The sequence below is a fragment of the Podarcis pityusensis genome, assembly GCF_964106645.2.
Source record: "Podarcis pityusensis genome assembly, chromosome: 5".
In the NCBI taxonomy this organism is placed as follows: domain Eukaryota; kingdom Metazoa; phylum Chordata; class Lepidosauria; order Squamata; family Lacertidae; genus Podarcis; species Podarcis pityusensis.
In genome coordinates, this window is record NC_138032.1 from 81,215,192 (window position 1) to 81,237,224 (window position 22,033).

Consider the following 22,033-nt stretch of genomic DNA (forward strand, 5'->3'; position numbering starts at 1 on the left):
TCCTCTCTGCAACATGCTGCTCAGGTAACGAAAATGCCCACACAGATGCAACATTGCAACAGGCAGCTCTTGCAAAACTTCAAGACCCACTATTGGTCTCGTCTGCTCAAACAGCTGGAGACTATCTCCACATGCAAGGGAAGTCCCTAACTCACCAAGGGCTTGAGACCCATCAGCCACCCTCCCCTGGTTTAGCTAGCCAGTCAAAGCCATTCCCAGGGTGTTGCTGCTGTCGCATGCTGACGGCTTCTAGGAGCCACAGGTGAGAGCTGAGAGCAGGGTGGGGACAAAAGGTGAGCAATCTATCCCAGAAGGAGCATGATGTGTCCTCCACCAGAGGTCCTACCCTCCTCCAACACTCCACACACGAGTAAATAACTACTTAATATGTTTATTCCAAAATTTCATTGTAGGTCATTAATTCCTGTAGGCAGGTGAAATAGATTTAGTAATCATTAATATTAAGTAAGTAATCAACCAAGTCCCATCAGGCTAAAGCACAGAGCCTTATTTTTTTTTTTACAAAAGGCTGCATCTTTCCCTCTGCTACCACTACAGCATAGAATGAAGTTGAGGTTGGTTGGGCTCAGCAACAGCAAGCCTTCTCATAGAAAGTCAAGTAGCAACTAATTACTATGCATGTCCTCCCAGGGAATATGTAATTTACATTCATGTACATACGTTCTGAAAATATACGCATGGGGAAACAGTTGTGAGTAATTTATTTAAATTAAAACTTCCCCTGTGCTTTAAATTGCAGTAATAGCAATATACTTAAAATGTGCAAAGCATCGCGTAACATTATGAGAAACAAATCCAGATGGCCCGAGCATGCAAGCCCCATCCACCTACACTTCTGGACTGCAGACACACCATACATTTAATGGTCCTTTAAAACAATCCTGGGACACATAAGGGGGCCAGGAATTGTAGCTCTGTGAGGGGATAAATGGCTGTTTCTAGCATTCTTTGGCCGAGACAATGTGCTTACCCCTGCTTTTCAGAGGGAGGCAGCTGCCAGATCAGCAGAGCTTGGCACTTGTGATATTCTGGCACCAGGTCCCTCCCACTCCTCTCCATCACTGCAGCCCTTTACCTGAAGGTTTCTTTCCCTTTTCCCTTAAAAATTCTAGCCCCAGAGTATCCTGTGTGGAGGACCTTTGTGAAGGGGTAACTAGTAAGTTGGAGTCTCAGATAGGTTTTCTTTAAATAAACAATAAAGATTTATTTAAGGCAAGATAGTATATAACACAAATGGATTCAATTTAGGTTAGTTCAGAAATACAGTGCGATTTCACTTTAAATTTGTCCTCAGTTGTTTTTGCATTATTGGTTTGGTTCAGTTTGGTTCTTTTTTCTGGTGATACTTTATTTCAGTTATCCACCCCTTTAACAATCCTGCTCCTGAGGTACTTTAAGTAATACAGTGGCACCTCTGGTTACAAATTTAACTCGTTCCGGAGGTCCATAATAATAATAATAATAATAATAATAATAATTTATTATTTATACCCCTCCCATCTGGCTGGGCTTCCCCAGCCACTCTGGGCGGCTTCCAAAAAAAATTAAAATACTGTAATACTTCAAACATTAAAAGCTTCCCTAAACAGGGTTGCCTTCAGATGTAGACCACAGGGCTCTCCACACTCCCTCCCTTCACTGGGTCTGGGAGTTTCATCCGTTTCCTTAGAAGAGTCTATCTCTCCCCTCCAGACTAGGTTTGAGTCCCAAGTGGCAGTTCCTTTCCAGCTCCTACTTCTCCTGGCTCAACCTCTACCTCCCAGTAAAATTCCGGTCTATTCCTCCTACAGGACACCACAGTCTGTGCTTCACAATACGCTCAGAGTGGAAGTTGTTTTTTCCAGAGCCAACTCTTTCTCCCATTCACTCTTTATACCTCAGCCTGTCTCCCTACCTGTCTCCCACCCTCTCCAACCACAATTCCAACCCACTTCAACCAACACTCCCAAACTAACTGTCTCTCCAAAACCTCTCCTTTTAAACTCTCCCTCCTGGAACCATGGCCAATCAGAGGCTGCCATTCATTAACAATTTGCAGGCAGGGAAATAAAAAGAAAAAAAGAAAAAACACTTGTTGATCCAACCTGTCCAGCAAAAGCAACCTTTTTGACACACAAAACCTGGCCCATTTTTTGTTTTATAAAAGAAGAGAAGGAAGGCAAACCAGAAGCAAGTGTTGAATGGTTTCTTTAAATATAAGGATCATTATTGTTTCACAAGATGTGTATGTCTTTAAGGGCCAGAGCAAATAACATGACCTAGTTTTACAGCTGTGAAGCAGTTTAGCAGGTGCTGTTAATGTTTATTAAGCTGTTATGTTAAGCTGTTATGTTAATTAAACACGTAGCTCTCTCAATACCCTGATGGATGGGTCATGCATATTGATATATTGTAATTTAGTGTAAAAGGAGTTTTTGTTTTTGTTATTAAAACCTAGCAAAAGTCACTTTTGCGTTTCTTGAAATGTGTGGTCTCCCCAGCACGCCTTCTGCAGCGCAATTAATCTGCAGAATAGCCAACAGCAAGAGGGGTCAAGCACTGGGCACTGGAAAGGGCAAGAAGAGCAGACAATAAGCACATTAGGGATGGGGACTCAGTGAGTGTGCAAACTCCAGAAAGGCGAATGAGTGGTGGTGATTTTGTGTGAATGAGGTGCGCATGGCACTACTGCACCACCAGGGGCAGGTCAGCTGGTAGCGCATGGGACTCTTAATCTGAGGGTCGAGGGTCCAAGCCCCACGCTGGGCAAAAGATTTCTGCTCTGCAGGTGGGGGGGGGGCTAAATGATCATCAGGGTCCCTTCCAATTGTACGATTCTACGATCCCCCCTCTTGTCTCGCTTGTCACTGTGCTGAATTGTGGCACAATGGGTCAGTGCCCTGTTAACCAGTCGAGCCCACGCAGGGACGGCTTTCGGCGGGATTCCTGCACTGCAGGCGGGGTTGGACTTGATGACCCTTGGGGACCTCTTCCAACGCTCCAATTGTGCGAATTGCCGCCAGGAGTTTGCCACAAAGACTCGCACTCGCGGTTGCCCGAGAGGAAGAAAGCAGCAGGCAGCAGCGCGGAGCCCGCGGCAGCGAGTCCCGCGTACCCCTCCTAATCCAACCCTCCTCCTCCCCAAATGCAAATACGGCGCCGTCGCCACGCCCCTCCGGAGCGCTTGCTTGGGGCTGCTGACAAAGAGGCGGCGGGAACAGACCCGATCGCCGAAGAGATGAGGAGGGTGGCGGGCTCGATGGACTCCCAGGCCGAGCACCGCGCCGATTACTTCCGACGCTCTAACCTGTTCGTAATGGTGGCGATCTTCGTCGGCCTGAGCTACCACGGGGTGAGCGCAGCCTCCCTGGAGGCTCCCGGGGCACCTGGTGCGGGGAAGCGCGGGGCGCCACGGCTCCAAAGGGCACCCGGGGGGGGGGGATCATAGTCATAGCTGCCAACTTTTCCCTTTTCTTGCGAGGAATCCTATTCGGAATAAGGGAATTTCCCTTTAAGAAAGAGAAACGTTGACAGCTAGGACCATAGTCCAACCCGGAACATTTCGCCCGACGAGACTCGAACGCGCGACCTGGAGGTTAAAGTCCTCGTGCTCCACGGGCTGAGCTATGTCTCTCTTGCCGTGGGAGCCAGAGATGGGAAGGCTTGGAGGGGATCCCTATGTACCGTACTTAGCTTTGAAGATGTTAGGGATGAGCCCGCCCAAATCAAGCGTGGTTTTTTTTTAAAGTCACATTTATTTCATGGGGAGAATTTACAGTATTCAGAAGGGCGCCCCATTGAGTTCAGTGGGCATTACTCCACTGCAACTGGGCAAAGGGTAGAAGCCTCAAGCAGGTGTTTAAACTCTTCCACTGAAATGAATGGGTTGGAAAAAAACAAAACAAACCCCGGAATCTTGAGTTATTTTCTGCTGCTCTGAAATAGAGGCCATTTTTCTTGTTTCTGTCTCTCCCCCCCACTCAAGGGTTTTTGGGAGCTGAATCCCTGATTGGAGTCCAGTATAAATATGTTTTCCGCCGTAGTGCACTTTTAGTGCATTTCATGAAGACAGCCAGCTTTAGTGCATAGCACACACTGTACTGGTGAGGTTTATTCTGGAAGTACATTATATAATTGTGATTTTTTTTTTTTTAGGGGGATCTAGTCCGAGATCTCATCAGCTGTGGGCTTTCTTGCCTAAGTCCAGTGTTTCAGGGTCCTCCACACCCTGCATTGTAAAATGCAAGGGTCAGAACCTTTTTCAGCCATGGGCCGGTCCACCACCCCTCAGACCATGTGGTGGACTGGACTATTTTTTTTTGGGGGGGGAATGAACAAATTATTCCCACAAATAACCCAGAGATGCATTTTAAATAAAAGCACACATTCTACTCATGTAAAAACACACTGATTCCTGGACCGTCTGTGGGTCAGATTGAGAAGGCGATTGGGCTGGATCTGGCCCACGGGCCTTAGGTTGCCTACCGCTGGTCAAATGGCTGCTAATTTCTGGATTGTGCCACATTGTATTGATGTCCCCGAATTTCATATATTATGTATGGATACTGGGGGATAAACACAAAAGTTGTGAATTCTGATGTTGCAGGATGATGGGTTATGTTGACATGTATATACAGTGGTACCTCGGGTTACATATGCTTCAGGTTAAATACGTCTCAGGTTACAGACTCCGCTAACCCAGAAATATTACCTCGGGTTAAGAACTTTGTTTCAGGATGAGAACAGAAATTGTGCTCCAGTGGTGCAGCAGCAGTAGCAGGAGGCCCCATTAGCTAAAGTGGTGCTTCAGGTTAAGAACGGACCTCCGGAACAAATTAAGTACGTAACCAGAGGTACCACTCTATGCCGCTTAGGAATTTGGAATATTAAGTGGTATAGCTGAAGTAAATAAAACAATACCTCCTGTATGCTTACTTAAATGTATCTCTCTTTCTCCCCTCCCCCTCCTCACACCTCAGTGGGCAGTCTTTTCACCCTCAACAATCCCCTATGACCTTCTGGGACCATTAGGCACCGTCACTAAATATTTGGTGGAAAACCATAAAACTCTTCTCAATATCGGGTAAGCTGAATTCTCATCTTCTACCTGTTCACATTCCTTCTGCTCACACAACAGTGGGGATTTTGGGGGTGGGTGGGAGGGTGAGTAATATAATATGCAGCCATATGTATGTGTTTCTCCTTGCATATTGGGAGGGACAAGTGAAATGTAAGAGGAAGCTACAGTCAAGCAATGTATTTGAGATTATAGAGTCATAGATTATAGAGTCATAGAATTGTAGAGTTTCTAACAATGGACCCAGGGCCTCATTCTTTTTTCTTCCTTCCTTTTTAATTGTAAAAACCAGTCCGACACACGTGTGAAGGGTGGATCGGGACAGGCTGTCTAGCCTTTGTTCCTCTTCCTCTGGTAGTTTTCCAGCCCATAATTATCTCCCCTGAGCACTTTTGTCACCTGGGTTAAAGCATAGCTGTCAACTTACAGATTTGAAAATAAGGGACCAGCAGCCTCGAAAATAAGGGATCAGCAGCCAAAATAAGGGATTTTGGCTTAGCTTATACAGAAATCCCGCACTCATGGACGCATGCTGCTTTGGCTGCAACTGACTGTGTTTTGCAGGGGGTTGGACTAGATGATGCTAAGGGTCTACAACTCCCACCAAAGAAGAGTGGCAGACAAAACTGATGAACGACGTCGAGATGGCAAAGCTTACAGGCAGAATTAGAAACCAGGAAGAGGACCTCTTTAATAAAGAATGGGGAAAGTTTATAATTTATTTGAAAAGCTATTGTAAAGAGTTACATACATTGGTAAGATTGACAGAAAACTTGTAGTAAAAATTTGAACTATGGATGGACAAATGATTTATAAAAATAGAGTTATGAAAGGGATGCAGAGGGGGAAATCACTGCACTGGTTGGAGGGTATGCTAAGCAGCACGTTGGGGCTGCTGTCGTCCTGGGGCGAGGAGTTCCATCGGCCCTTCCCTGCCTGAGAGAGAGGGAGGGAGGGAGGGAGAGAGACTCTCGCCCATGCCGCCCGTGAGCCCGGCATGAGGCGGTTGCGGTGCGGCGGCGGCGGCTGAAGTGCCGCCCTTCTGTGTCCCTCCCCATCCCCTCCTCTTCCTCCTCCCTCAGGCTGCCTCCTCAGCCGCCGCTGCCGCCTCCGGCTTCCCCTGGCAGCGCGGCAGAAGTCTTGCAAGAGGGGCTGCCTGCCCGCCACCCGCCACCTGTCTCCTCACAATGTGCCCCTGAGGGGGAAAAGGGAGAGCCGAAGACACGGCAGCTCGTGCGCTCGCTCTCTCGAGGCGGAGGACCCTGAGCCGCTGCTTCCCTCCCGAGCCGGGCGAGCATGAAACCCGGGAAATTTAAGGGACATCATCAATAAGGGACAGCAGCAGGACACAGCGCTGGGATAAGGGAGTTTCCCGCCAAATAAGGGACGGTTGGCAGCTATGGGTTAAAGAGCAGCTCCATACATGCCTTACTCCACTCGGACTGTGTAGTGTTTCTGGTCCGGTTTAGGCTATGCATAACTTGTTATTAGAAATATGCACATTAATGTAAAGGGCAGGGCAGAATGATTGCCTGCTTTTTGAAAACCCCATTCCTGCACCTGTTGTGTGTTTCTCTTGCACAAGCCATGCTTACCGAAATGAACAGGCATTGCACAAAGCATATTTGCGTTGCGTTGCTTCTGTGAACCCCTGTCCATTTCACAACAGCTTGCATGAGAAAAAACAGGGTTGTGTCCTCTGTTAATTAGCTGGTGATTGGGGATGTGTTTGGTTTTCCCCTGGAAATACCTAAATGTTTTGGGCTAACCCTTATCTTGCTTTAATTTACGCCAGTTACAAATGGTGTTATTTTCCTTCCTTTCAGATATTTAATTACCTGGTTAATCCACATCGGGGAAGCATTATATGCCCTCAAGCTATGCAAGTAAGCTATTTTTATTTTATTTTGGGTCTCTTCTACCTCCACCTCCCTCTGCCCTCTCCTAAACAGCAGATAGCGCGGCAAAGCTGCGTCTGGGCTTGTGAGCTGGTTTTCTGGGTACGGATATGGGGTGTTGTGCATGAGCACGCCCTCTTACTGCCTAAAGTGGTATGGAAGTGACACACAGGTGTTAATAATCTTCACATCCTATCTGCATGAACTGGGTCTAAAGTAAATTCTGCCAAGGACCGACTTCGGAGCTGTTGTTGAATTTGCCTTTTAAAAAGCAACCAGTGCTTTCCAGCATTGAACCAATGAGGTGTGCTGTGCATTGGAACCCAACCCAGCTGTGGCAGGTGAACTTACCCTGATCCTTTTGTCAGGTTTCTTAAAAAATAATAATAAAGGCGCTGGAACTAGTTTACAAAGCCTTATACATCTGAGGACCAGGATACCTAAAAGGCTGTCTAGCACCTTATATAAACAACTGATCGTTGCATTCTGCAGGAGAGGGCCTCTTGCAGATACCATCTCATCAGGAGATCTGCTCCGTATAATGCGGGAACTGGACCTTAAACTTTGGTGGCACCTACCCCTGAGAACTCTGTCTATTGTCTTTTAGGCACCTCTTAAAGACCTTCCTCTTTTAAGAAGCCTTTTAATCAGAATTTTATCCTGGCCCTTATCTGCATTGTGTTTATATATGCCTTTATTGTTGATGATTTCGTATTGTTAATTGCTTTGGGATGTATAAATGAAGTAAGCAAAATAAAAGAACATAAAAGAAGCACAAGAAGGAGCGAGTGACTGTGTAAGTAGGCTGGTCTGTGTGAGTGCCAGCAGAGGAGTAACAATATGATGGTTCTAAATCCCAGATATATGCACTTGGATTCAAAACCCTGTTTGGAGGTTATCTGGAACTAGTGACTGCATTGCTGATATATTTCCTTCATTGGTGTATCACATGCCACCCTGGAAAGTTCCCTGAAGGCTTCTGGTGAGGGAGCAGGGGTGTGGATAACAGCCCAACTTCAGTTTCTGCCCATCCTCCAAGCAGCTGAGGGCAAAATAGACATCTATCTACTTAACTTAGATTTTAAGTAATACATGCAGAAATGTCAGGCTTTATCTGTCTGTCTCTTCACTGCAGGATGAAAGGCATCACAGACCCTTCAACTCAGCGGTTGTGGTTGGTTCAAACATTTTTCTTTGGAATGGGATCTCTCTACTTTTTGTTGACCTACAACCCCCGGAAGAAAAGCTGGTGAAGGATTCAGCCAGAAGAGAAGGTTCCAACACATTCTAGCTTTGGGGTATATTTTTCAGCGAGAGGGATAGGTGTATTGCTAAATATTTTTTGTGCGTTCAGAAGTGTGGCAATCTTCTCTTTCACTTGGAAAGAGAAATTTCTTTCAGGTGTCTCCTCTGCAGGTTTTGCAGCTGTGGGCAAAGCGAGGAAACGAGCTTGTGACAATGGGGGATGGAGCCTTTCTTTTTAGATCAAGGAAATAAAACCAGTTCTTAATGGTCAGGACCAAAATGCCAACACTCACAAGATATCTGCATAGGACCAATTTAAAATAGGGGTGACAAACAGAGCAAGCAGAGAGCAACCTATAGTCTCTACTTCTCAGGTCTAACAGTAGCCTTATTCATAAACTGAGCTGTATAGAAGTGTGGTGAGGCATCTTCCTTTGGGCCCAACTTGCACCTGTCTGTTGCTCCCCTGGTTTTGCCTGCATCCATGGCTGGATTGTCCTCTTTAAGTGATTGTATGGATAGTCCCCTTCATTTATGAGCCTCTTTCTCCCCTCCCCCGCCACCCTTTTTACAGGTAAGGATTGCAGATTAATCAGGTCTGTGAGCACTGATCTCTACATGCAGCCACACTGTGTCCAGAGTGTAGCTGTGACTGGGAGGCAAGGTGGCATTTTCCTTCTCTGTCATTTGCACCATAGACCAAGAGGGCTAATGCTACTCCATTAGTACTTTTAGCTGTGCTTAATAATAATAATAATAATAATAATAATAATTACTATTAAAAAATAATATGCAACAGTGCAGATTATCCTTGTTGGTCATCCAGTTTTAGCAGGTGGCTTGGTTAACTTTTCTTCCCCTTTCTTGAGAAATAAACCTCTTCTATTTCTCACCCAGCTTCCCACCCAGAGTTTAAAGGGGTTTATCTGCAAGTAGATGTGGTCAGCATTGCATCCCGAACATCTTGCAATCTTTCTCTACAAACTCTGCCACCACCCCTCTGATTTATAATGGTCTACCAGCAGGTTTTGCTCTTATGTTTTCTTGGTGCTCTCTTAACAACCTGCATGCATTGCAAAGCACTTTAGTTAATAACCGTGGCACTAAACTCTTGGGCATGGCGCAAGCTTTTCTTGAAGTGCAAAAGGCTGTGAGAGAGAAAGCTGTGACCACATAAGAACTGCAGTCAAGACCAAGAAACCCCACTGGGGCAGTTTTATTTCTCAGAGATCCAACGTGCTGTTAAAAGGTAGTTTTATATTACATGCCTTAAATTCTTTAGGGGAGATGCCCCCCCAAGAAATACGTCAAAGCAGATCTACTAGTTTCAATCTGAGAGAAAGCTTTGATAGAGCTTTCATTAGGCGTTCCTCATCCAAGCTGTGTCGTGATAGACAGAGCTGTCTGTGGGGAAGGTTTAGAAACAGCACATTAGTTGGATTTGGAGGAAGTAATTAACAGTGCCTGTCAGATGAGTGGGTGTCTAATTCATAGATGTGTTGGCCAATGTGTTTAGTATCTGTTTAGTATGTACATGTTTAGTACCTACATGTTATGCAGTGCCACCACCCAGATCCGAGAAAGGAAAATTACTGGTGCAGTTTTTCCCTGGCACGGCGTTGCTTGGCAGGGTGAACTGGTTTACAAGATTTTACCCTCTCTAGAGCTCAGGGGCAGAACGAGGGTGAGAAGCAAAGGGCACCAGCATGGAGCTTGAATAAACCCCTCCACCCCACCAACTTTTTAGCATTTTGTATTCGTGCAGTGCATTTTTACTGTAGTGCATGCCATTATTATGTTGGTGCAGGAGACAGGTCTGCTGATTCTGTGCCTGTGCAAATATATAAAGGTTGGGACTCTCTGCCACATTAGACCATAGTTCTTGCCTTTGGTTTGGACTTTTAATTCTCTTGATGATTTCTGCTGAAATGCCCTATAATGTCTTTCAAACTCTGTGTCTCATTTGGATTTATTTTTAGGCAGCTCTTAAGAACACTGCTGCTCATAGTTTTAGCTCAGCATTTTGCCTTTGTGCTTGAACACCCTGCATATTCCGTCATGCTTGTTGTATTGAGAATCACCTCTTTAACACATTACGTTTTACCTGGGTATTGTCTGGATGATTAAAGGTAGCTTTTGCTGTTCTTTATACTGTTAATACTCGAAGGGAAACATGGTGAGCTGTTTGACTGTTGCATCTTGTGATAAAAATGTGTCCTAAGACAGGGTGCTTAATTGGCATAATGCTGCATTTTGAGCTGATAATTTCTGAGAGCTGTCTCACTGCTGGCCTTGAATAAAGCTAATAATTCTCTCTAAAATATAACGCATGCCCTGAAATTGTTACAAAGGAGGGGGTGGTGGTTTCACATCCTTAAAGCAGAGGTGCCAAAACACAAAGTATAGGGCCCCCTGAGGATTCCTAATGCAGCCTGGGTTTTCCCAACCACCTTCTAGGAAATTTTGAACAATAACCAGGCCTTAATAGGATGAAGGGGTTGACTCAACAATACCTGCTTTTGTGTGTCATCGTATCGGGTTCTTTCCTCAGTTCCCTCTGTTTGCAGCAGGAATGCTAAGGAGTTGGTGAGGAAATGCACTTGGGCATCCCAGGAACACGGCCAGATAATTTGTACAAGTGTGCATGTCTATACATACACAAACATGTTGTTCTTGCATTCACACTACAGATATGTTAAGAGCAAATGGCTTGCCCTAGCAGGCGCAACCATTTTGGATTACTCTCATTGTAGTGTCTGACTTGAGGCAGAATGTAATCCTTGCCCATTTGCCAAATTGGGAATTAGACATTCTCATCCCTGCCCTATGGAGTGGGTATAGACAGGTCTGCCCTGATCTCTCAAGCAAATCTCTCCCTTCCCCTAAGACTGCATTGATTTTTGACTAGGAAGGGGGGGAAGCTGTTTGTGTGAGTGCATGTGTGACAGTGTAGGGTGGTCGCATCCACATTTGTCCATACCTACCACTGGCATGTTGCCCCCAGAGGGTTGGCAAAGGGTGATGTGACAAAACTGTGCATTGCCCTTGCTGGAGAATATACAGGAATCTGTCTTTGCTTGCAACTGGCCTGAGAATATATTGTCCACATCGGAATGCCCAGTCAGTTTATATATGGAGTTTCACAGTAGCCCTGTAAAGGACAATCTCTCCTCAAGCCAACATTAAGCGTAAAAAAGAAAAGAAAAGGTTAACAATACAACACACTAGGCATTAAAAATAGCAGTAAAGATGTTTCGAAACCAGTCTAAAGAAATATTTGAAAATCCTCTGAAAAAATGTGGCTTGACTTTCCTGTGAAAAAGTGGGAGGGAAGAGGTCAAGATAGATAAACTTCTGGGAACAGAATGTCATAGTCTCTCAGCACCAGCACAGGAAAGTTGTCGCCACCTTTTTCAGCTGCCTGCAGGAATTCATTTCATACATTTTGCAATATGCATATTAAAAGGTTTAATGTTATATGCAGGATGATACTTGGGTAGATAGCAGGAACAGCGCAAGCCATTTTGTTAGCTGAGGCAAAGGACATGTTTCCGCATTTCCCCATTATTTGCACGAAATCTGATTAGGCTGGTCACTGAACTCCTCATCAGCTCCTGGCATGCCAGTTTCTTCCCCCAGGGCCTTCCCCGTGATAATGGGCTGAAGGGACTCGCCTGTGGAGGTTTCCCCCCTCACTTTGCCCACTAGGAAAGAGATCTTGTCATTTCTCAGTACTGTAGAAGACAAGGCATTGGCAACTGTTCCCATCCACGTGCTCCTCTATCTTTCACCGTGCCTCACCCCCGGGAACTGCTTGTCACGCCAGTTGAGGAGGCAGGTGACAGGAGAACTTCCTGCTTTACCTGTTCTAATTGGCACAAAATTTCCAAGTAGACATGGATACACATTAAGCCAAAAATTGTAGAGGCCAAGTGCCCGTAGGGACTTTTCAGTCTCCTCCCTCCAACGGCCTGGCGTTATCACGTGGAAGGCCCTAGGAAAAGAAACTGGCATCCCAGGAGCTGCTGAGGAGTTCCATGTTCTCCCTCCAGAAAGGATGCCCATTATAAATAACTTATAAATACCGATGTTGCAGGCTAAGGCACATACATCTATTAAAAACTTTGTGGGGGGATATTTTGAACACTTTATTTCATTTTCTTGCTCTTAATTCCCGCCCCCCCCCGCAAGGTTTGTGCTCTACTGCCTTCAAAGAAGCTTTATGGGAGGGTTGCCTGTGAACTAGAGGTACCACTGTATATGCCTGAGGGAAGATAGCCGCGCCCTTTGGTGGCGCCTGGGGATCGGCTGCGAGATAACCCTCAAGGGCTTCCCTCTCGACACTGTCTTCCCTTATTACGTTCCCTCAGCACCAGCGCTATAACGAACGTCCTGCTGGGGCAACGGGGGGGGGCGGGGGTGTCCTTCCCGCTCCTCTTTCTGGTCCCAACGGCCGCCCCTCCCCCACTCCCCCTCGCCTCGCCGCGTAGAATCCAGGTTGGCACCGCGCGCCGTTTCCCGCCCAAAACGCCCCCGCGCATTGCGCCCCCGCCTGTCCTGCCTTGGCGCCCTTTGGCCACGGCTTCCCCTGCGGCGTCGCCTTGGCCGCCCTCCTCCTCCTCCTCCCTGGTCTCCCCGCTTCTCCCCCCCCCCTTCCCTCGGTCTCCTCTTCGCTCCCTCTTAACACAATGAACCCCCCACCCCACCCCGCAGGGGGGACACACCCAGGAGGCGAGATAAGCGCATTAGCATGTCTGGCCTCTGAGGAAGGCTGCCCCCTCTCGCCTTCCATGCTGCTCCTTTCATTCCTTCATCCCCCATCCTTCTAAATATGCCTCTGCTTGGGAGCTGGATCTTCCTCCGCTTCCACTTCTTCCCCACTCCAAATCTGCCTCTACAGCAGCTTCGGGGCAAAGAGGAGGCGCCACCGGTCTCTTCCCGCCTTTCTTCGCCATTTGATCTTGATCCCCCAACAATCTCCATTCTCCCCTTCTTCCCTGGGGGGGGGGGCAGTTTTGGGACTCGTCTCAGGGGACCAAATGACCCTCCTCCAGGAGTAAGTCTGGCCAAGGTGGCTGGGACGTCAGCTCAGGCAAATGCAACCCAGGGAGGATTTCACCCTGAAGCCTGTGCCCCCTTTTCATCTTTGCCTCCTTTTCTGAACCTGCCCCTGGGAATTCGGCTGGTGTTTCTCTCCCTCCTCCATAAGGAAAGCCCTGAGCACTAGCATTCCTGGGCGGTTGCCAAATGCTGAGGGGTGAGCACTCTGCACATGCCTCGGAGTAAACCATCTACCAGCTCCTGTTAGATTCCCTTAGGTGAGAGAAAGGGTTTCTAGAGTGATAGCCTAGTAGGTGCCTCCCAGAACTCATTGGAGGAAGACTAACTGTCAAAAACGAGGACACTGATATCATTCAATGGCTCTGTGCTAATTTAAGGTAATATAAATTTGTGTGTTTTGAAGTATGGTTGATTCCCCCCCCCCATTTTATTATTTTATCTGTTTGTAAAACAAAAAACTGCAAAGTGGTTTACTATCAAGTGGGGTATACATTTAATGAAATAAATAAACAAATGGGCAAAGGCAACTTTAAAAAAAATATTCTATTTTCTTCCTGTTTAGACCTTCCTGTTTCAGTGCCAAATTGAAGTAGATTTTTAAGTCCAATTCCTTTCTGCTCGCAAGTCCTTATTTAAAGTCCAATTGCCCGAAATTTAAGTACTCACGGGTGATTATTTTAGAAGCCAAATTGTCCCAGGAAAAAGGCAGCGCTCTCCGGCAACGGCTATGCGGCTTCGCTCCACGAAAAAAGCAGTTGACTCTCAGCACCGCGCCACTTCTCCCTCTTCGCTTCGGAGCCCGTTAGTGGGTTCCTTTGCGGGTTGGGGGGGCGCTAAGGGTGCCCACCGAGTCCCATGGTCACAGGCTTCATCCGCCTGTGATTTTTGAAAGGGTCCCCGCTTCGCCGTAGCGGAAAAGACCCGTTTCGCGCGGAGCTAGTCCCTCCAGATCAGAGGGAGTCCGCCATTGCCGATGGCGCCACCCTGGAAGTAAATAAAAAATAAAAAATATTCTAATTTAAATAGAAATATAATACTTCTCACCGTATTTAGGTGACCGGAATGCCTGCTTAGTCTGCTGTCCAAATGCTGACTGTTAGTGGCATTTGTTTGAAAACTGCAGCTAGACTATAAAGCCCTTCAAAGAATGCTGTGTCTGCTATGTCTCTGTTCCAGCACTCTTTTGTTTAATCAAATTACCACTATACTTTTCTTCAACAAGGCTACACTTTCCGAAAAACAACCTATACACAATGGGCTTCAGAAACCACAAAGTTACTGTCTAACAACCTGCAGATTAACACACTCACACACATTAATTAATTACAGATCGTTCCAAAGAGCACCCACACTGAAATATGATTTCTGGTAAAATAACTTATGGTGAAAAGAATTTTTAGGTAAACTTAATGAATGGAAGCATTATGGGTATTTAAAGAGCTTAGATGGTTATTTAAAGATTGCTCTTTCAAAATATACATTGAGCTTTTGAAGCAAATGTCGACACAGCTCCACTTTTTCTGATATCTGCAGGCATAACACATTGCCCACAGTCAAACTGGACATTTGAGTAATATAATAATTTTAATATTTGAAACGGAAATGAGATGAAGTGGGTGTCGATCAGGGAGAGAGAGCTTTATTGGCAGTATTTTTTAAATACTGAAATACACTTTTCCATTTTTAAAAAAACCGAAGTTTGAGATGGGGATATAAGGTTTAATTGATTTTTCTACCATATGTGTGTTAAGTTGTTCTCCAAAGCTTTAAAGACACTATTTCATTTTCTTGCTCTTAATCCCCCCCCCCCAAGGTTTGTGCTCTACTGCGTTCAATGAAGCTTTATAGGAGGGTTGCCTGTGAACTAGAGGTACCACAGCATTGGTGCTGTTAATATTAGGAAGAATGGGACATAATGTATAAACGAACTAGTAATAGGTTGAAACGCAGCTATGTATTTGATACCTCAACTTTGCTTGCTTGTTTTTCTTTTTTTCGTCCTCCTACAAATAAAACCTATTCAATGTTGCTATGTTCTTATGGTTTTTATTTACTGAATTTATACGCTGCCCTTCGGAGCCCACATCGGCAAGCAGAAACAGTACACACTTTAAAAACAAAAACAAAGCAAAAACATTCTAAAACATTTCTAACATTAAAAAAATAACAATTTTAAACACCTAAAAGCAATTTCAGTTTGGAAGAATCGTAAAAGTAATTATAGGAGGTTTGTTGGTTTGTTTTTTAAACCATTCTTCTGCCCGCTGATCTCAGGGTTGTCAGGATCATTATTCAGCAGCCACCAAATGCCTGAGTAAACGGGGACTTCCGGGGTGGCGCCATCAGCAATGGTGGACTCCCTCTGATCTGGAGGGACTAGCTCCACGCGAAATGGGTCTTTTCCGCTACGGTGAAGCGGGGACCCTTGTAAAAATCACAGGCGGATGAAGCCTGTGACCATGGGACTCGGCGGGCGCCCTTAGCACCCCCCCAACCCGCAAAAGAACCCATTAACGGGCTCCGGAGCGAAGAGGGGGAAGTGGCGCGGTGCTGAGAGTCAACTGCTTCTTCCGTGGAGCGAAGCCGCACAGCCGTTGCTGGAGAGCGCTGCCTTTTTCCTGGGACAATTTGGCTTCTAAAATAATCACCCGTGAGTACCTAAACTTGGACAATTGGACTTTAAATAAGGACTTGTGAGCGGAAAGGAAAATTGGACTTAAAAGTTTGCCTCAAACTACACTTCTGTAAAACAAGAAAATCCTTAATAATTTTTTTTTTTTTTTTAAAGTTTGCCTCAATTTGGCACTGAAACGGGAAGGTCTAAACAGGAAGTCAGCCTTCCGTTTCTTTGTAGATAGATTAAAGCAAAGACATGGCAAACTAGAGCTCAGAAAATCGCCTGTAAAAGATTAACTTTCATCATTTAAAATTGTTGAACCCCCTTCGGAAGCAGGAGAAGAGGGGGGATTTTTTCGGACTGTTTAAACCTGCAGAAGTGAAGGTAAAGTAAAGTAACTTTCCACCGTCCTGATCCTGGAGCGGGATGTTAGGACTGACTTTTTTGAAGCTCATTGACCAGAGACAACGTTTTTGACAGATAGCTATAAGAAGAGAAACATTGATTCCATTGTTCCCCTTCGCTTTTTAAAGGAATAAATATTGACAAAATATATGAAAAAGGAAACTTTGTTGCTAGACTTGTCTTTAAAAGAAAGAACAAATAGAAGTTTTTCCCCTAGAGGGAGACTGTGAAACTGTAACCAACTCCGGGGAGCTTGCAGCTGTTACAGATTACAATCGTGGGAATAGACTTCTGACCTTGCAGGACAATGTATTCAGAAGCTCTGTTGTGTGCTTTTTATAAAACAAATGCCCTACTGGAACAGTTACATGAGAAGACGGATTTGATGACTGATTCGATCAGAAATTTTAAACAGGCAGTGGGAAATTTTGAACAGGCAGTGGGAAAATATATGGAGCCCACCCAGGAATTAAATCAGGCGTGTGCCCTGACAGAACAGATGAAGGAAGAGGATGTTGCTGAATCTTGGGCACCAGAGATGGCGGGAGCTGTGGCCCAACAGGAACATGAGCTTTTGGATTTGACAAATGAACTTGGAAAAAGCCAGATTTGGAAAGATAAAGTTTGGACTGGTTTGGAAATGGGGGGCTGGATAGACCCCCCTATGCAGGGATGTTTGGACTTTTCAAGTCTGGCAATGGGCCGTGAGATGTTTGGGGTTGTGGGGGCTCCTAATTTTGGAGGGATTTTGAAACATGTTCTTAAATACCACATGGAGTTTAGTGTGGATTATGGAAAAGGGGCTGATCTGTCGAGAAGGGTCAAAAACATTGTTAAGCTGGAGTTCCCACGAGTGAAATGAGCAGGAGACAAGGGAAAATACAGTTATAAATATGAAGAAGAGCTGCGGAAGGGACATGGAAGAGACTTAATGGCCTCGGATACAAGGTTACCAGGTTAATGCACTAGATCGATGGGATAATAAGGACTGACAAAACCCGGGACCAGGAGGAAGGGACGTGGGATGAAGATTGGATTGTTTTTATTTCTTTTCTTACTACTAGGATTGTTTTATAAAATTGATGAATGTTGGAAAAATGTTGGAATGAAATTACTTGACTTTAGTAAAAATGTTTAAAGAATTATGTAAGAATATTATGGTTATGAGAAGTTGGTAAAAATAAGATTTAAGTTTTAAGTTTCAAGGTTTTTTATAGTAAGATAAGATTAAAATAGTTTAAGGTAATGTAATGACAGAATATTATGAAATATGGAAAGGATTTGCTGCGACAATTAACAACTAGGATACAAAAAAAGGGAGGAGGAGGAGGTCAAAGAAAGAAGGTAATGACAGTTGAGGATTTGAGAATAATGGATTTGTTTTTAAATGTTTGTGGTGTATTTTTTTTTTTGAATTTGTATTGTTTGATGTGGTTTGTTTTTTCATTGCTCTTTCTTTTTTCTTCTACTTTGTTCTCTTTTGTAATTAAAAAAAAAATTCCAATAAATATCATTAAAAAAAAAAAAGAGTAAACTGGAATATTTTCAAATTCCTAAGGAAACACAACAATGATGAAGACGGGGCAGCTCATTAGAGAGAGCATTCCGCAACCGGGGAACATCTTTAAATGGGCTGACCATCCAGATTAAATTAAAGCAATTTAAACCAACTACAACGGCACTGTCATTTTATTTATTTATTTAGGTTTTTAAAAGATTAACATACGAATCCTAACTTGCAGGTACCAGCTTGGAAAAGACATTCTTAGTGCAAGGAATTCCTTTTCTAAGATGGCGGGTGCCCTTGCATATCCAATGCACCGTTTTTAAAGGAACGTAAGCTGTTTCCTAAGTCTTCAAAACCAGCGAAAAATGAATGCAAATTTAATCATATGTTAATAAAATATAGCTTGCTTACATAGATTTCTTTCTTCGGTTGCCGCCGCTATATACGGTATTATTCGCATTTGATGCGATTGCTGGCAGTTAATATCCAAGCAATGTACATGTACAATGCACAATGTACCATCCAAGGCAATGTACTAATTTATTTAGAGGGCAGAGGCTGGAATGAGGGGTATTGGAATTAAGTTGTTCCAAGCTTCTTTGTCGATATGAAATAATTTACACTTGCTTCTTTTTAGAACAACAAAAACCTTTTAAAAAAGAGAGTACCCGTTTAAGACACAAAGTGTGTGTGTGGGGGGGTGTTCTTTGGTTGGACCTCGCAAGTGTGTTTTTTGTACAATGCGGGTGTGCCTTGACAAAGAAAATGCGCAGCAGGCGCCCGAAATCTCTCTCTCTCTCCCCTCACCTCTCAATTCTCTTCCATTCAGTTGAAGAGTCAATTGCCAAGGGGGTGTCGACAGAGGGAGGGGTTAGACCCAGTTTGGCAAAGCAACCGATTTTTTGAAAGAGAATGTAACTCTTTCTATTGGTTGAGAAGTAAGGGTGAAACGCAAAAATGATGAAGACGGGGCTGCTCACTGGGAGGGCATTCCGCAACCGGGGAACCTCGTATTGGTTGAGAAGTAAGGATGGGATCGCCCACCAGAGATAAATGCCCAGACCAAACCCCCAGCAGAATAGCAGAGTGAACCTGAGGGAGTGAACCTGAGGGATCTTAGTGTCCATTTTTAAGGCAAAACCAATTCAGGAGAGAGCGAGAAAGAGTTTTTTCATGATGGCAACCAACAACGAAGGTAAGAGAAACTTTTAAAAAAAATGATTATTAAGCCCTGAGCTTTCCATGTCGGGAGGAAGATCTGCAAGCGTCGCTTCAGTTTAAGCTAACCAAGCGCTTCCTTCAGATTTGCCTCTTTGTTTTTTCCCAGGAGGAAGCTACCCCAAAGGAGGAGATAGGAGAAAAAGGAAAGTTTTTACCCCAGCCCAAATCGAGCTTTTAAAGAAGGGGGTTGAAAAAAACGTGTACCCTGGATACCAGACCAGGGAGGCGCTGGCGAGGAGCATCAGAGTCGAGGAAGATTGTGTGCACGTAAGAAGGGGGAAAGCGGGGGTTCCTAGGACTTCCTTAAATCGCAAATACTGGATAAATTTAAAACATTCAGAATAATTCTTTCGTTGTCATTTGAATGCCTTTGCTCATCCAGGTGCCTCCAAGCTTAACGTGAAAGGTTCCTTAGTCAAGAGCCAAATTCCTCTTTCCTGGGTTTTTGTGGGGTTTTATTTCGGGGGACGGCGTGTTGTACCGTGGATGTAAAGGCTTTTTGTAAGGGATGGGTGCGTTGTGTCCCCTCCTTTTCAAATTTAGGAAGAAAATTGTCACTGAAGCGTTCTCTACCGGGGGTCGTTTTATGCAGTGTAACCTCAGGCAGCGCCCGATTCTGGGGGACTTGCTCCCGGGCAAGTGCAGGCGATGCAGCCCCGAGCTTTGAGCTTTCCATGTCGGGAGAAAGATCTGCAAGCGTCCCTTCGGTTGAAGCCGAGCGCTTCCTTCAGATTTGCCTCTTTGTCTTTTCCCAGGAGGAAGCTACCCCAAAGTCGGAGGAGAAAGGCGAAAAAGGACTGTTTTTAGCCCATCTCACGTCGAGCTTCTAAAAAAGTCGTTTGAAGAGGACCAGTACCCCGGATACGAGACTAGGGAGGCGCTGGCGAGGAGCATCGGAATCGAAGAAGATCGTGCGCACGTAAGAAGAGGGATAGTGGGGGTTCCTGGGACTTCCTTAAACCGCAAATACTGGATAAATTTAAATCGCTCAGAATAATTCTTTCATTGTCATTCAAATGTCTTAGCTCTCCCTGGTGCCTCCGAGCTTAACGTGAAAGGTGCCTTATTCAAGAGGCAGCTTCCCTTTTCCTGGGTTTTTGTGGGGTTTTATGGGGGGGGGGGCTGCTGTACCGTGGATGTAAAGGCTTTTTTGTAAGGGGTGGGTGCGTTGTGTCCCCTCCTTTTCAACTGTAGGAAGAAATTGTGCCCATACTTGTTCAGAAATCCTGGTTCCTGATTAAGGCTTCCTTTTCCTTCCCAGTAAAATGATTGGTGGCACATACTTTCAAATTTCAAAGGTTCTGGGTTTGAACAGTAAAAACTCTTAACAGACCTGGTTTCAACTCTAATTTGAGGCTAAAACCATCTGGTTTTCTGGGCCGCCTTTATAGCCTGATCCACCTGACTGAACTCCCAAGGGAGTGTGCATAGGATACTCCTATTAGGATTGCAGCATTCAGCACCTTGCATTGAGAGATCAAATGTGCAGCATTCAGTTCGTACCACACTTAAGTAACATTGGTTTTCTAGCCAATGTCCCGCAAGTCCCTAGTTCTCCCACACTGAAAAAATTACACCACATGAGGCACAAATATTTGGCGGTCCTCTGAGCTAGAAAGTGAAATTATGACCTATCCATTTGGAAATAATGGGCATTTTGTTCTCTCCTTTCTTTTGTTCAGACCTGGTTTCAGAACAGAAGAGCGAGAACAAAGGTTCCAAAATAATGATCAGGAACTGACCTACAGCTCCTTATAGCCGCTGTGACAGAAGAAGAAGTCCATTACACAGCCTGGGGATCAGCCCAAAAAGCAGCCATGCAGCTTCCATTATCCCGAAAGCGTTTGTTCAGACCTGGTTTCAGAACTGAAGAGCGAGAACAAAGATGACTAGGTCCAAAACAATGATCAGGAACTGAGCTACAACTCCTTATAGCCGCTGTGACAGAAGGAGAACTCCAAGCACTCCGAGAAGCAGCGCAAGAAGTCTGATGCAACAATAATACCAGCCATGCAGCTTCCATTATCCCAAAAGCTATGGAGGAGCAGGTTTCTGGCAGCCGCCTCTCAGCACCACGCAACCAGGAGAGCCCGTCTATGCCGCGCAGCAGCAGAACTCCCAGGAATTGAACCCGGTTCATTACCAGCCAGCTGCTGTTTGTGGAACTGGGCTTTCTGAGACGTCCCAGGAAAGGAACTGCCCAGTTCCATATTATGGTGCAGAGATGATGAGGCAGCCTCCACCATCGAATGGTAACTTCTGCACTCCATCAAGCAGTAAAACTCCCTGGTCTGCAACGGGGAACAGTCATACAATGGGGAATTATCCAGCTGCAAATCCTGTGCAAATGTTGGCTGAAGATTGGCAGCAAGATCGGCAGCAAAGCAATATCTTCCCTTCTCCCGACGCTTTCAAGGGTTGCCCATCCATATAAATCCCCCCCCCCAACTTTTAAATTCTGTGTATTTTAAAGTTTTTCAATAAAGTTTGATATTTTAATGCCTTTGTCTGGGATCATCATCTGGATTTCCTTTTACTGAAGCATTCTCTTCCCTTTGCCCAAGCAAGCTAAAAGCACTTGTATATAGAAATCAGAAATAAAAGCTGAACAATTGGCCACTTGTTCAAATAAGGGCCACAGTCAAAATCTGGGGTTGGAACAATTGGGGAAATGTTTCAAAATGTTCCAATTTTGCTTTTGTTTTTGTTGGGTTGATATGGGTTAAATGTTTAGTTGGGGTTGGCGGTTATTTTAATTTGGGTATAAGTATAAACTGTTCATTATTGTTATTATTATTATTATTTATTATTACTATTGGTTTCTTGGTTTGCTATTTATTTGTTTTGTTGTTAAATGTTTGATGCATTGTGTTGTAAGCACAATGCATTTTTGTACTCTTTGCAGAAAACAATAAAGCATATATGGATATAGATATATATGTGTGTTTTTGTGAATGTGATTCTATGGGGATGGATTTTTCTGAGCCCTGCCTGCCTGCCAT

At 44.9% G+C, this 22,033-nt stretch overlaps 3 protein-coding genes and 1 long non-coding RNA gene across 5 annotated transcripts in view; 3 read left to right on the forward strand and 1 right to left on the reverse strand.

The window, feature by feature from the left end:
* The first annotated feature begins 3,130 nt into the window (after window positions 1–3,130).
* On the forward strand, window positions 3,131–10,546 carry LOC308477487 (transmembrane protein 254-like). The gene is made up of 4 exons (XM_081006121.1): window positions 3,131–3,352; window positions 4,980–5,083; window positions 6,904–6,963; window positions 8,111–10,546. Exons 1-4 carry the CDS (start codon window positions 3,146–3,148, stop codon window positions 8,226–8,228), a joined length of 489 nt encoding a protein of 162 aa, XP_080862247.1. The 5' UTR covers window positions 3,131–3,145; the 3' UTR covers window positions 8,229–10,546.
* LOC308477488 lies at window positions 8,332–11,132 on the reverse strand. Its single transcript, XR_013986584.1, has 2 exons — window positions 10,394–11,132; window positions 8,332–10,205 (listed from the first exon to the last, which is right to left on the reverse strand). It is a non-coding gene; the product is annotated as an uncharacterized lncRNA (long non-coding RNA).
* Window positions 11,133–13,462: 2,330 nt separating this feature from the next.
* Window positions 13,463–22,033, forward strand: part of LOC308477548 (uncharacterized protein) — a gene marked incomplete at its 3' end in the record, with an annotated part of 39,727 nt that continues 31,156 nt past the window's right edge. For both annotated transcript variants that reach the window (XM_081006274.1, XM_081006276.1), the window contains exon 1: window positions 13,463–13,658. The remainder of the gene's footprint in view (window positions 13,659–22,033) is intronic.
* LOC308477558 (homeobox protein ANF-1-like) lies at window positions 17,912–20,890 on the forward strand. The gene is made up of 3 exons (XM_081006295.1): window positions 17,912–19,005; window positions 19,787–19,950; window positions 20,714–20,890. The coding sequence occupies exons 1-3, from the start codon at window positions 18,984–18,986 to the stop codon at window positions 20,756–20,758; spliced, it is 231 nt and encodes a 76-aa protein (XP_080862421.1). The 5' UTR covers window positions 17,912–18,983; the 3' UTR covers window positions 20,759–20,890.

Excerpts from the sequence above, each read along its gene's own strand:
- LOC308477487 (XM_081006121.1), top strand. The coding sequence starts at position 3,146 with ATGCAAATACGGCGCCGTCGCCACGCCCCTCCGGAGCGCTTGCTTGGG. Across the intron at positions 3,353-4,979 it reads TCGGCCTGAGCTACCACGGG|TGGGCAGTCTTTTCACCCTC; the intron begins GTGAGCGCAGCC and ends CTCACACCTCAG. Across the intron at positions 5,084-6,903 it reads AAAACTCTTCTCAATATCGG|ATATTTAATTACCTGGTTAA; the intron begins GTAAGCTGAATT and ends CCTTCCTTTCAG.
- LOC308477558 (XM_081006295.1), top strand. The coding sequence starts at position 18,984 with ATGATGGCAACCAACAACGAAG. Across the intron at positions 19,006-19,786 it reads GATGGCAACCAACAACGAAG|GAGGAAGCTACCCCAAAGTC; the intron begins GTAAGAGAAACT and ends GTCTTTTCCCAG. Across the intron at positions 19,951-20,713 it reads TCGAAGAAGATCGTGCGCAC|ACCTGGTTTCAGAACAGAAG; the intron begins GTAAGAAGAGGG and ends TCTTTTGTTCAG.